Source organism: Xiphophorus hellerii, chromosome 10 (genome assembly GCF_003331165.1).
Source record: "Xiphophorus hellerii strain 12219 chromosome 10, Xiphophorus_hellerii-4.1, whole genome shotgun sequence".
In the NCBI taxonomy this organism is placed as follows: Eukaryota; Metazoa; Chordata; class Actinopteri; order Cyprinodontiformes; family Poeciliidae; genus Xiphophorus; species Xiphophorus hellerii.
This window is the reverse complement of record NC_045681.1, coordinates 20054670-20069225: the sequence shown is the minus strand read 5'-3', so window position 1 is coordinate 20069225 and position 14556 is coordinate 20054670. Positions and strand designations below refer to the sequence as shown.

The 14556-nt window shown below is 38.7% G+C and overlaps 1 protein-coding gene and 1 long non-coding RNA gene across 5 annotated transcripts in view; both read left to right on the top strand.

Moving 5' to 3' along the window:
• uts2r (urotensin 2 receptor) overlaps positions 1–4437 on the top strand; it is a 58444-nt gene extending 54007 nt beyond the window's left edge. The window contains exon 4 of the mRNA XM_032575303.1: positions 3946–4437. Within this exon, the coding sequence (XP_032431194.1) occupies positions 3946–3950 (5 nt within the window). The 3' untranslated portion in view covers positions 3951–4437. The remainder of the gene's footprint in view (positions 1–3945) is intronic.
• Positions 4438–10439: 6002 nt separating this feature from the next.
• Positions 10440–13866, top strand: LOC116726695 (uncharacterized). Of its 4 annotated transcripts, none has more exons than XR_004340650.1 (3): positions 10440–10881; positions 10967–12497; positions 13394–13866. It is a non-coding gene; the product is annotated as an uncharacterized LOC116726695 (long non-coding RNA). The 4 variants fall into 4 exon arrangements; XR_004340649.1 differs by having other exon boundaries at positions 10440–11211; positions 11281–12497; XR_004340651.1 differs by having other exon boundaries at positions 10440–11500; positions 11686–12497.
• Positions 13867–14556: the final 690 nt, after the last annotated feature.

The following is a 14556-nucleotide window of genomic DNA, read 5'->3' as shown; positions in this document are numbered from 1 at the left end:
TTTAAAGCTGTTCGTCTCGCTGACCGAGTTTATTTTCTTAAGTAACACGGATGGAGGCGTGGAAGTAAAGAAGGAAAACAATATAGAAACGTTTTTGAAGGTGCAGCGAGCTGAAGAGAGCAAGAAAACATCGACTTGCTAAAATATTCCAAAGCTGACTTTGCTTTCCTGCAGGAAAGCAGCTTTAAACCTAAAGACGGCCCCGGGTTCAATACTCAGGCTGCAATATTAAAGGAAAGGGACTTTTTTCCCACTTCCATGTTTTGCTCCGATGGGAATCTGAAGTTTGTGGCTCAGTGTTGGCCCTAAAGTTTATGTACATATATTCTCTATTTAACTCAGATGCTGCTAGTTTTTGAGAATTTCACAGAGCGAAGGCATGCGCCCCTCATGTTTTCTTAAACTAAAGCATCTGCACAATATCTGTCTGTCAAAAGTCAGTTCTTTGACAAAATGTTGACCAAAAGTCAGTCTCTCTAAGTGGACGTCACAAATCCAGATCTTAGTTCTTTAGGAAGTTTTGTGGGTTGAGCTCAAAAAGCTGGACATAATATATTACCTCCAAAAGACTACATGAAAATATACAAGCACCATTTTGAGATAATTAAGTTATTCCCAATTTAAGGAGGAATGTTGCAGAAAACCCTTTATTGGCATTAATGCCATCAAATACCGTCTGGCATCCCTGCTATCCAGCAGTACCTGTTTAATGTTTTTAACATTAAAATTTTACCCATCAAACAGATTCCCTGAGTGTGAAAAAGGCTGAAATTAGAAAAAGCAAAACGCTCGGGAACCTTTTGTTTCCAAGGAAACGCTCTTCTCAGGCTTGTGATTGTTTTTAATTTTGTCAGAAAAATCTTCTCCATTCTTTTCTTCTTCTTCATCCTTCACAGTTACTGACTGTTGAATCTTTTCCTGTTCCAGTTCGTCATGAATCAATGAACACCAGACTGACACTACAGTAAACATATAAGTTATTAATAAGTCCTTTGAGTTGCTTCTGCCACGCAGAAAGAAAGGCTTCCTTTCAGTCTTATTTTGAGTTTTGTAGTTAGAATCGTATCAGGAAGTTGTGAAAATCTGCAGGAATCCATGAAGGAAACCTGAAGATTCCTCAAACCTGAAACAAGTAAAAATCCTAGCAGGATCCATATGATCTTACAGATCATAGATTCCCTCTCGAAATTTTATTTTGTTTTTGTATTGTAGTTTCTCAACTTTACTGTAGAAAAAATTAGATTATTCTCAATGAATATTTATTTTGTACTTTAAACAATTCACACAAATCGGTCCAAATCAATATGTTGCTATAATATATAATAAGTATTATATTGTAAAATGTAGAATATAAGTATTTTGTGGACGCTTATCAATGTTTTCTGTCAAAATAATTGAAAAGAAAAAACCAAAGGAACTCCTAACAGGTCAGAAGTTTAATGATGCATCACATTGTATGTGAGGTATTGTTATCGGTATTGTTATCGGTATTGGCGATAACAATACCAAGTGATAATGGTATGCATGCAGTATGAATGTGGCTGGTTTCACTATAAGAGCACAAAATACACCCAGTCTGTTTTTTCTGTTGAGTTTCATGTCTGTAAAAATTGTTTTATGGATAATTTGACAATTATCTCAAAGTCATATTACAGATGTTTTATTGTTTTTACTTGTTCATTTGAAGTGGTAGAAAACAGAAGTCAGTTCTTCAAAAAGCATATTTTCCATCATCATTGGAGACGAATTATGTTTCTTATATCTGTGAAAAATGTTCTGAAAACGTCGAGTCTCCCATTGTCAACAGATAATCAAATGCATATTGAGATTCTGACTTTCCTGAAGTTAAATACCAGAAAAGAACTACAGTTCTTCTTCTCAGGAACTCAAAGCTCAGTTATTAGTTCTTTCCTGGTCTTTACAGGCTCTGCAGTTCCCATTCAAGTTTCTTTGAACAAATAAGATTGGAACTTCAAATTAATACTCCCCCCCCGTCTCGTCTTTGAGGCAGAAGAGAACAAAAAGTTCTCAGGTTTAGTTGCAGACGCCATCAGAATGTGTCTTTGCAACCGAATATTCCTTCTTCTTCTTCTTCTTTCAGGATTGGCTCGGCTAATTTAGTCGGCATAAATTGGCTCTTTGAAATCTTGCAGCACCAAGATGACTTCTCCAAATTGTATTAAAACGAAAAATAAGAATCACCTCGGAGTTCTTCAATTTAATAATTTCACAATCATTTCTGACCTGCCTTTGCTCTCTACTTATCTTTTATAGATAAGTGGCCCAAAGTCTCCCAGAGGTCTGGCTGCAAAAAGGTCATCATCACCTAAATGTGCAGAACTGACAAAATGCCAACGATGCTTTATATGCTTCATATGAACTACAGCACATGTGTCAAACTTGAGGCTTGGCCCGCTGTGGCCCCTCATGTGGCCCTCTATACTCTCTAGATCAGTGGTCCCCAAACTACGGCCCGCGGGCCAGATGCGGCCCGCCTCCACATTTGGTCCGGCCCCCTGAACAATACCAGAGTATTTTCATATATGTGCATTTTTATTTGATAAGTTGGACTTTTGCAATAAAATAAATGTTCCTCAGTAATGAACTTTATTTATTATTAACTACTAGTTAGTAACTATTTTATACATGCATATAATTGACCCTAACCCTTTTTTTTATGTGGAGAACCCAGTGTTATTTGGTTATTATTTATTTCATAAATAGTGTTATTTCCTGACTTTTGTTCTCTGAAGAATCCAGAAAAGGTTATTTGATTGTGCTTTCTGAAAAACAATACATTTTTATGTTTAGCACTCTTACAATCGTCACACTTTTTCTGTTACAAAATGACCCCGGCCCCCCATCAGAGAAGGGACAAGTTATGTGGCCCTCACAGGAGAAAGTTTGGGGACCCCTGCTCTAGATTATTTTATCAATCATATCAGAGCAGGTTTTATCCTCTCACTGTCAAGTTACACCCATCACTCCCTCTAGATTTTCGCAGAAATTCATGCAAACTCGACAGATCCCAGCGTTTTTTCACACTAATTGTGAGTTTATTGCAATTTTTTTTTTTTTTTTTGCAAAACTGGTCAAAAATCATTGGGGTTTAATGTGATGCTAACATCAACCTGAAGGTGGCAGTGTGTCTTACTTCTACTCCACTGCTGCCTCAGCTTTACTTGATATCAAGGTAAAGTTATTTTACCATCACACAGAAGCATAAATATCTCAAAGCTTCTCTCAGTTTTTCAACTGGCTCCACAAAATCAGTGATTTTTGATTACAAACAAAAAAAATCACAAAACCAGTCATGAACTCCTGGATTGAGTGGTCAGTGTGAAAAAAATTTCAAAGTTATTTAATATTAAGAAGTCCTTATTGAATGCAGGCACAGCTATTTGTAAATGTTTTAACATTTTAAAGGCTGTTATCAATACGTTTGTCGCAACCGGCCCTTTAAGGACACCCATGATCTTGGTGTGGCCCAAAAGGAAAACGAGTTTCACGCCTTTACTGTGGATTTGAAACGGAAATGATTTTTTTTTGACGGAATAAACTGGGTTTTTTTTAAAAATCCGTCCATCTCTTTGCATATTTTCTTAACCGTCCCGCAGACCTTGTGCGCGGTCTGGCGCTGATTCTGATTTCGATTTCGATTTGGTTTTAAAATGTGTTTTATGCAAAAACAAAAGTTGTATTTTGTTCTATAACCTATTTCACTCTCTCAGTTAAAGCTGAGAGGGTGAAACGCAGTCAGCTTGAGTTCTGTATTTGCTAAAAGAAACGGGACCTCTCTACGTCCCCGTGGGAACTGATGACGGCTTTCCTCGCTATTTTTAACCTGCTTGCCGTTTCCAACAATGGCTGCGAAGCGCCGAGATTGTGAATGAGCTGAAGGCCTCTGCGCTAATCGCGTTGCTCTGTCTTCTGTTTCTCTGACAGAATGAAACGACGAGAAGAGGAAACAAATGGAGGGGAAAATCAAGTGAAAACAGATCGGAAGCTCTTTGCGACGACAGAAGCTGTGATTCTGTTTGGGCTTTTTGTTTGCGCAGCGACTGAATGACGATAAACTGTTGGCGCTTTTGACTTTTTCGCATCTACGTCGGCCTCCTCTGAAACCTCCTGGCCTAAAAAGAAAAGAGAAACGTTTTAAAGGCTCCCTGTTTTAATCTCCCTTCATCTTATTTTATTTTATGTCAACCTGCATGCAGAATTCTTCGAAACTCTCCCTATAATCGAGTTTGGATTGTTGGGTTTGAAGGATGGAAGAGTTACGAGTCAGAATTGATTTTATTGGATATTTTTTTTAATAATTTATTTTTAAGAAGAAAGAACATGTTGTGTATATAGATGTGTTTTTGGAAGTACTTCTTGTGTTGTTGAAAATAAAATTAGGGTCAAAAATAATAATAATAATAAAAACTGGTTGGGTTTGCTTGATTTTTTTTTCTTTGCTGTAACAAATTAATGTTTTGTTGTTGTTATTTTGCTGTTGGAAAACCTGTTAAATTTCACTTTCATTAATAATAATAAAAATGTTTCTTACATTTTGTTAAAACTGTCCTTATGTCAGATTATAATCTGTGTGGGGGGGGGGGAAATCAAGCCTGCTTCCTCCCTGTGGTCCTACTGCCATCTGCAGGAAAGCAACACTTCCTATCAGAAGCAACCAATCAGAGCCAGGAGGCGGGTCTTAGCGTAACCGGGTCGATTCGCTTGGAATCAGAAACTGAGAACACAGCTAATTCGCAGCTTCTTTTCGTCAGCATTTTCACATTTTTATTTAAAATTTGCAGAACAGTGGGTGGATAATGAGACTAATGAGAGTTAAGGCACAGAACTGCCACTGATGTCAAGATCTGATCTGGAATCCAAATACTTGCCTCAACCTACAAATTATTTTACAGCTAAAATTCATTACCAAGAGGCAAAGATGAAAGAAGATCAACCAAACACATATTTCCTTGATTTTTGTGCTGTAATGTAATATAAACAAGATACTCATATCTGAGAAAACTCCTGAACTTGTCCTAACGTAGCAAAGCTCTCCATGATTCTACAAAAATGTGTTTTTATTTTATTTACCTTTTATTTGAGATGCATCCAAAAATCATCCACTGATGTGAACTGGTAGATTTTAATTTTGACTGGTCAAAAAAAAAAAAAAAACCCCAGCCATTTTCCAATCTGTGAATGTACTGTACCAAAGAAAACCACAACACTCTTCAGTGTGGTAGTTGTTACTGTGTGAGGAACACTCGGTCATTTGAGAGTTAACCATTTTTTCAGTCAGATCGAGGAAATAAAAAAACGCAGTTTAAGAGAAAATTAGGTTTGTAAGCACGTCGACGTTCCAATCATGTGACAACAGAGAAGCTGACCTCTGGTCGCCATTTTGTTCCATCTCAGCTTTAAGGATTTTCACATTTTTGGGGATTAAAACATCTATTCATATCGTCCTTTGAAAGTTTTGCTACAAAGTTGTGCACAATGTATAAAGAAACTCCTGGTCACAGTTTGTAATACTCAATCACTAAAACATGACACCACGTCACATTTGACCTGGTTTTTCTGGCGATGCGTTGCGACTCATTTGTCTGTCCTAACTCCACCAAGAATTAATTTTTCTCCACTTTCTAGGTGTCAAAGTCATGTAAGATCACTAAATAATTTCATGAGGTGGATGTGCACAGCACACGTCTGACTAGGCTGGATTTACATACTTTTCTCGCAAGCTAACGATGAAAATACCGCCTTTCATCGTCTGGTAAAGAAACTGTTACTGCTAAGGACTTCACAGAACCGCACTTGAAAAGTATCCGGACCGGCCGTTTAAAGAGACGACCTTTCCTCACACGCAAGCGTAACGTCGCCGCTGATGCTAGCGGAAATATTTAGCGACTTCTCGCTGGCAGAAGCGAGACAGAAAAACTAACTGCGAAGACGATTTACGTGAGGCTAAATTGTAACTTCCTACACACTTTAAGTACTTCGTAGGTCTTCAGTGGGTTTTCCAAGAAGTTAAAAAGAAAACTAAAATCAAGCAAATAAAGTTTTTAGTTTCGTAGGAGAGGGATGTCATTCATGGTAGACCCCAAAGGATTTTGCACGTTTGTCGTATTAAAAAAATTGAGTAAATGTATCTTCAGTTATAACGCCAGGATTTGTCTCTTCCTCTTAACAGCTCAAATCAAGCCGAGTTTGATGGATTTAAAGCTGATTTAAAGCTAAAGTCAACATTTCCATAAGTTTTACTTACTGTAAAAACTTGGCTATGAAAAGACGAATAGTTTGTGTTTTACTTCACATTTGACATTTCCACTGATTACAAATAAAAGACTCCATCTGCATCTACGCTGGACGGGCCAAACCTTCATCTGTTCCACTAGTTGGTGTTTACAGACTTATTAGGAAACTTCTTTTTTTTTTTTTTTTTTTATCATTATGATTTTCTTTTCCTGGAGGTAGAAAAAAATTGTTTGTTTTTTTTAATCAAAAACCTATTTTCATTGTACCTTTTTATTTCCTCATCAGCAAAAAATGTCCTAAAAAAGACAATCGACAACAAATGTCTGTACACATGTTGTCAAAGCAATACGTAAACTTCATTTCTATGTTGCCATGGAAATGTATTATGCTACTGAGCAATAGCTGCTTTATAAAGGTGACTTTGTTTCATTACAAAAATATGGCACAATTTATTGTTGTGCAGCTCTGTTATAAAAAATGGAAGTGAAAGAAATTTTGACATGAAATGTTTTGAAGATTATATTTCACAAAGGGGATCTTTGCTTTTTGTCTCAACAAACTGTCAAATGTGAAGCTCAGACCTTATTATAGTTGTTTTCATGTGTACAGATTTGTATTCCTTTGCATGTAAATGTGACTCTTCAATGTTATCAGCGTCTACGAATCCATCTGCTCAGAAAAAGACACAAAAAATCATTTCATGTGAGGTCTCTCAGGTTTCTGCCTTCATCCAGTTCGATCAGCAGCTTCAGCCTTCGTAACACAAAGGATGAAAGCGGCGTTCGCCGCTAAAAGCCGAGCAATTCCACTTTCATTCCCAGTTCAATGAAGGAAAGGCTGCAGTCGTTGCCCGGCTGAAGGAATCTTGAAAGAACAAGATTCATCTTTCAGAGTGGAAGAAAAGTTGCACAGATGTAATAAAGTGGATTTAGTCAAAATCTTTTGGTCCTCTGGATTTTCTCACATACAGCCGTAGAGTCGCTAGAGAAACTCTTCACTCTCTTTTATTTAAATTTTTTAACAAATTGTAACCACAAACTTAAATGTACTTTTGCAAGAATAACACGATAAGCCGACACAAAGCGATGTGAAAATGTAAGGAAGAAGAGAAATGATATGTTGTAACGTTTGTTTTAGCCCCTCCAGTCATATTAACTGTAACTCTTAAAACTCCACGCTGCACCTTTTATATAAGAAGGGTTTTTGTTTTTTACATATTTGCTAAAATTTTAACTTTGTCTTGCAGATAAATTGGTGGGGGGAGGGAGGTAAGGGGGTAAAAAAATCAAGTACCACCAGTACCACCTTACAGTACACCACTCGGCAGGTTGTCACTCTTGTGCTCACAGATAGTCAAACTACAGCTTCTTAGTGTGGGCGTAGCCTGACATGAAAGCTAACACTCGTTAGCATGGCCCCGACGACGTCAGATAAACAGTGTTCCCGTAACAGTACGTTGTTTCTCTACCACAAGCACATTTAGCAGCACAATCACTTGGTGATTGACAACGCTGCCTGGAGGCCTGCTGCCTCTGCCTCTGATTGGTTGGTTTTGACCGAGAGCACTTCTGCAGATTGCTGTAGTAGGAGGAGGCAGAGGAGATCGGTCTTTTCACAGATCATTTTATATTTCCATGGCAAACTGAAAGCTTTAACAAATATAAAAGTTACATATCGCAGCTTTCAGGAGTTTACATCTAGACCAGCTTTACACAAGACCAGGCGGAAATGTTCGACTATAGCTGGGAAATTTCGCAGTTGGACGATACCAACATATGGTTTGATCTTTTCACTGCTGCTCTCCTGTTTTGTTTTTCTTCTGCCACAATTTTTGATTTTCCCATGTCTTGACAGATTTGTAGCAATTCCACGCCCCTTCCATGTTCAGGTCTGATGTTCAAAGATTGGCGTTTTGTTTTATAACTTACCCCAAATGTAAATCTTTACTCAACTTTCTCGCGGACCTCTCTTCTCTGCCGTGTATCTTGTTCTTCGTGTTGCTGTTTGTGCTGATGTTCTTTAACAAACTAAACTTCACAGAAGAGCTGGCTTTATACTAAAATGAAATTACACACACTGTTTATGACTGACCCAAACATATGTCACACTTTTCAGATTCCTGGTTGTGAAAGGAAACTTGAAAACTGTTTCCCTCCCACTTCACAGGTCACAGAAAATCCCACACAGCATACTCAAGGTCATAGATGAAAGATGAAAAAGACAAAAAAAAAGGTACATTTTCAAGCATTCTGAATACTTTTGCAACTTTTACCTTTTCCACATTCAGAGGAATAAAGTCAAGATTTTAAGCCTGAATTTCACTGACTTCCTTTGCCTGCATTGTCACAGAGAAAATGTGCTGCTTCTGCGTTGTGCAAGTTTCACCTTATTATTTAAGCACGCCCTGCACACATTTTCTTTTCCTTTTTATTTTTTTTATGAACAAGTAAATTTGGATTAAATAAACTGTTGGTCTGCAGGATTTAATTGCCAATCGGAGCTCAAGCAGCACAGGAGTCGCTACCAGAAGCACATCCTGCTGTTTGTATCGATTCAGCTCCTATTGGAGCAACTTCAGCGTCTACTTTAAATAATATATGATGTATGAATAATGAATGACTTTTGCCGCTCAGCCAGTGGAAACAGAAGCTCAGCGGCTTCTGTGCGAAGGAAGTTTTGGTTAATTAGGAAAAAGAAACATCATTATTCTGACTGTGTCAGCTGATATATGTTTTTTGTACTTCCCCCTCGTGCCTGTGTTGCAGTTTCAGTTAACATTTATAAGACTAAGCAGTGGTAGTTACTCTGCTAATTCACTGAATTTCCCTTTATTTATCAAATCCAAGAGTTTATTTGCAGGGCACTGTTGAGTAGCACTGTTTTAAAGTCAGTTTTACATGGAGCTGCATTGTCTACTTTTAATTTAGCATAAAATTGTTAGCTAAGAAACAAAATAAGATTATTCTAAAAATGCTTAATAAAGTTTCCGAAAACCATAAAACCTTCTGCGAGACATGACATTAAAAATTAATTATCAAAGTTCTCTTAATAATAAGAGAATCCCAGCCTAATTAGTTGCTTTTTTTAAGTTATTTTAATTTGGTATTTTCATTTTGGGAAATAGGAACGGATCTTGGCGTCGTCACGTTTTAACTCAACTTTGCTTCGACAGTCAGCTGAAAGCCACATAGATTTTTAAGTGATACTTTGTGAGCAAATTTTTGAGATATGTAATAATTATCTTACGAAAGCTAACTGGAGCATCTGTATATCTCTAAAATGTGTAAATGCAAATGCTGCTGCAGGATTTTCACTGACTGAAACATGACTGACAGACGTTGAAATAAACCCTTTAGCTGTCCACCCACTGCTAACGGCGGCCATGTTGGATTTTGACGTCAGACCAGGTGAGTAACCTCAAAGTTTTCTATTCTGACTCCAGGCGTGTCCCAGTTGTTTTCGCTAACTTGGAAATCCAAAAGTCCAACTTCTGAAAACGACTTGAACACAACAAGATTTTTTTCCTGTATGCCAGTCAGGATAAAGTCGGGTTTTTAATGCTTTATAAAGCAGTGTAGTGTAGTGGCAGAAATGTTTAAGCCTGTTTAAACGGCTTACAGCTACTTACTGGAGCCCTGCTTCCAAGAAACGTGAGGAAGCGTCATAACAGAAACTAAATCCTCCGTTTTATGAAGCAGAACTGAACAGAACAGACGTTGGACCGGGTCAGGACAGTAGCTGACCTGCAAGTTTTATCTGATCTGATGTGGAGGAATAAAGAAGGAATAAATACCTAATAAGTAACACCTAATAAGAAAATTCAGATATTATTCAGAAACGATTACTGCATAAGAACGGGGGGGGGGGGGTAAAATAGCAAACCCAGATTCAGAGGTGTGTTGGAAAAAACCTCTTTGTTTCTCATTTATTGCAGTTAATAATTGACAATCCCAGAATAAATCGGGACACTGAAGATGAACTGCTGTGATAAAAAGTTTTAAAGTTCAGAAGCGAGAACGTTTTGTCCCACTGACGCGCTAAAAGCTTTTTGAATTTTCCAGACACACAAAACCACATTTTATAGCATGTTACCATGAGATGCTATGAAAAATGCCAAACATACAGTACAGACCAAACGTTTGGACACAACTGTGTGTCCAAACGTTTGGTCTGTACTGTATATCAATCATGACTTGAAGGAAATTTTACTTCACAATTTAACGCCTTGAAATTGGGCCTCGGTCTCTTTAAGAAACTCTTGCTCTTTCCGAGACTCCGCCTTCAGGGCGTCGTGACGACCTTTCTACACTGACCCTTTAACGCTGGTTTTACCACAGTTTCAAGCAGCAGTGCCGTTCCACCAGGTGTTTGCTAACAGCTGCTGCCACTAGTCTGGAGGAGCTGAGCTCGGTAAGCTAAAGTCACAAAATAAATTCAGAAAAATTATCACAATGACGCAAAATTTAATCTTGCAGGATTTCTTCTTCCCTGATCCCAGTGTTAATGTTGAGAAGAGGAACCCGCAGCCTTTAACTGACGGGCTTGAGGATTTAGCAGAACTAGAGTGGATTGTTGCACACAATTAGTCTGAGAAAAAATTGACAACCTTATTTGCATTTTTCCATGGTAACCAGTGTTTTTGCACTCAGAATTTCCTAAATGTCATTTTCTGCTTATTGAATATTAAATACATGTCTGTGTTTCCTCTCAGATAAAGAACGATCCCAGAGTGATTACTAAAGTATTATTAATCATCCTCGTACGCCACAAAACCCCTGACGGATTTCCGTGTCCTGCCGAGATTTTCCCTGAGAGGTCGGGTCCATTCAGAAGAACTTGAGAGAGCTGCAGGTTTCTAATCATTTTTGCAAGGAATTTAGGCAGATTAGACAACATTAGACTTGATGCCACTGGTTCAAACAACGGACTCCGCGCTGACTGCACTGCAACAGAGAGGTAGAGCCTGCAGGCAGCGATTAAAACGGCTCATGCATAAAGATAATCATTTTTTTCTACGTATTGCAGGGTAAGATGCTTTGCTGCAGTGATATTTGCAGATCTCTAAACAAGAGGAGCGACGAACGACGGAGAAGGTTCTCCATCACTCTGGATGAGCAAAACACGGGTCAGCAACGGCAGCGAGAAAACGTGAACGTTTAAGAGGAGCCATGTTGAGATGACTGCCTGAAGGCGGAGCTTCAGAAGGAGCAGCAGCTCCTTAAAGAGACAGAGGCCCAATTTCAAGGTGTTACATTTCAACGTCAAATTTCTTTTAAGTTATTTTTGATACGTGACGTAAAAGTTACCTGCAGTTTGTCTAAAAACTGAAGGTAAACTCAGTAACTTTATTGTGCTGTAAGATGATTCTGTGTGGCTGGAAAACACATTTTCCCTTTCAAGAGCTCCATCCTCACGTCTTCCTGTCTCAAGTTTCACACAGACGATTCTGAGGCTCCTCTGGCGGATTCCCCAAAGCGCTGACGTTATTGAATGTGAAGTGCAATGCGGAAGTCCATTCAGTCCGAAGCATCGGAGCCGAAGACTTTTGGCTTGAAGCTGTTATTATTTTAGCTCCAGTGTTGTTGCTGGAAGGTGACTCATCTCCCCCGGCAACCGGCTGGTGCAGTCGGGAGCACAAGCACCAATCCGGCCTGCAGGGACCTCTGCTGTTTCCTCCCGACCCGCTTTCATCCATTAATGACGACGTTAATCCCTGTTGTGTTTGTGACACAAATCATCCAAAGTTAAAGCCAGTTATTTTGGACCAGTGGTGTCCTGAGTGCAGCCCGGGGGCCGTTTGCAGCTGCAATTTGAGAAGGTTATAAATTTGGAGTTGATGAAAGATGGTGGAAAAAATGTTCATTTAGATGAACACGCTTGGCTAATTATTAGGTTAGGTTTGTTTGTTTGTTTTATTTTTAGACTGAACAGTTAACCTGGTGAAAGAAAATTGTTCCAATATGTGTCCAACATGGGATTTTCATTAATAATTATATTAATTAAAGGAATTATTGCATAATTAGTACATAATTAAAGGTATCATATACGTTTTATTGCATATTGTGACATTCTGTGACTCAGTTCCAGCAGATGTCTGCTAATTGCTGCTGGCTAGTCCAGGGAGGATCTTCGTCCTCGAAGGCGGAGCCAAGTCCACCCAGGCATTTTGCACAGCTGAATGGTTGCCATGGAGATTGAAGGATTTCTCAAAGATGCATGAGAGAATCAACGCAACAATCCAGGTGTGGTTTTGATGAATAATGTCAGAGCCTGACATAAAATGCAAAAGTCAATTTTACAAACCAACACTAACGGCTGCTGTTGCATTGTGGGAAGTGACATTTCTTAAAGCTGGCGTGGAAAACAATCCGGCTGCCTGTCAGCTCAGTTCTGTTGTTGGTTCAACTTCCTGAAAGGTGTTTAATTTATAATGGAGAGAAATAATCCTGCCACATCAAGGTGGCTGTGCTGGAGTGATAGAGGGCTGGTGAAACCAACACATAATAACAAATGAATCTCCCCATCAATCTGTCAGCTGTTTGCCGCTTCAGAAAACCTGAGTGACCCTTTAGGGAAACTCCAGACAGCAGATCCGTTTCGCTGAGGCTGTTTGTATCGTCTAACCCAACCCAGCGGGCAGAACGGATGGTACAGGAGCGGTGGAAACCAATGTGGTTGAGCTTTCTGCGGAGAGAGCAGAAGACATAGTTTTGCGATTGCGGCGCTTTCGTTAAATAAGACACGCGATTAAAATCACAGGAATAAGTTTGTTAAAGCGATAAGTCATTAAAAACACGCCGCACCATCGTCCTCATTCCACTTCTTGGCGTCTTTGTTCCAATATCATGTCTGGAACAATTTGGAACATTAGATCTAAAATAATGCAGCTGCTGAACTTGATGCTTTCCTTCAGATCGTTTCACCTGCTGTGTTTTTCTAAATTCCCAGGAGAAATTTTCAGTTTTCTTACAGCAGCTGGAAATCTAATAACGCTCTGCCAGAAGAAAAGGGAACTCTGAATTATAATTTTGCACACAAACATCTGAAGAAGACGTTACTAAATTCACTTTTTGATTCTTTTTCAAACTCAAAACACTTTTTTTTTTTCTACCTCTTTCCTCTGCCTGGCTCCTGGCAGCTGAACTTCGCCAGCAGCTCGGATTGCACCGCGCCATCGGCCCGCTTCCTCCATGCAGCCCAAAGCTGAACGGCTCTTGCCGGCTATAAAGACGCTGCAGGGCGCGACCAAAACCAACGCCACCAAACCCAGGGGCTTCCTGTAGGGGACGTCTGGAGCGCCGCCACTTTCAGCTCATTTTCTCCCTGGAAGCTGCTGGATGATCGTCGTTTCGCTGCATCAGCAGCTTTGGAGCTGTCAGGTGTGAGGACATCAGCTAGACATGTTTTCATTTTAATGATTAGGGAAGCAGCAAAAACGCACGATGACAAATTCCTGTAAATGTTTATGTTTGATTGTTACCCGTTGTTTTCACACGTTAAAAATCTCCAAAAATGCAACGTAACTGGAGCATTTTCAATTCAAACCGTTTTTTTTTTTTTTTTTTTACAAATCTGCAGCATGTGAATTTTACAGCATGAAAAAGTCTAGCTCCAGCCCGTTAGAGGGAAAAAAAAAAAAAAATCTAGAAATTTTCTAGAAAAAGCCTTGGAAATTTTGAGAAATTAAAAATTTGCTAGAAAACAATAAACATCAATTTTGGGAGTAGGTGCAGAATTCTTTTGGGGAAAAAAGTTATTCTTTTTAGAAATAAAATCACTATTTTCCTAAAAAAAAAACAAAAAAACTTACTGTTAAAAAGATTTCTGGGCATAATGGTTAGGAGAGCCAGGGTCAGAATATTCACAATATTCCTTTTTTTTTTTTTTTTGGTAAATTCTGAGTTTAATTATTGTTATTCTTTGGTTTCCTGGGTTTAATGTTGACAATTTACAAAAATAAAGTGAACTGAACTGAAATGAAAAAAAATAAATGAATAATTCCCATTACATAAATCTTTTTTCTAAGAGACTTTGGTGTGTCTTTGAGTGATGAACACAATGCGAGCTATGATGCTAGGGGGTTTAAATGTGTATGGTTGATTTATAAATATATATATGCAGTGATTATCTGGCAGCTTTGCATGATTTGTCTGCTTGATACGGTGACAACGATGAGAGCTCGGTTGGTTCTGATTGGCCAGAAAACAAAACATTTCATGATTTGAAATGTTTTGAAATCTGGCTGTATGGTTGATACAATAATACCTCCTAAATCCTTTCATGAAGGGTCGGTTTCGTCCA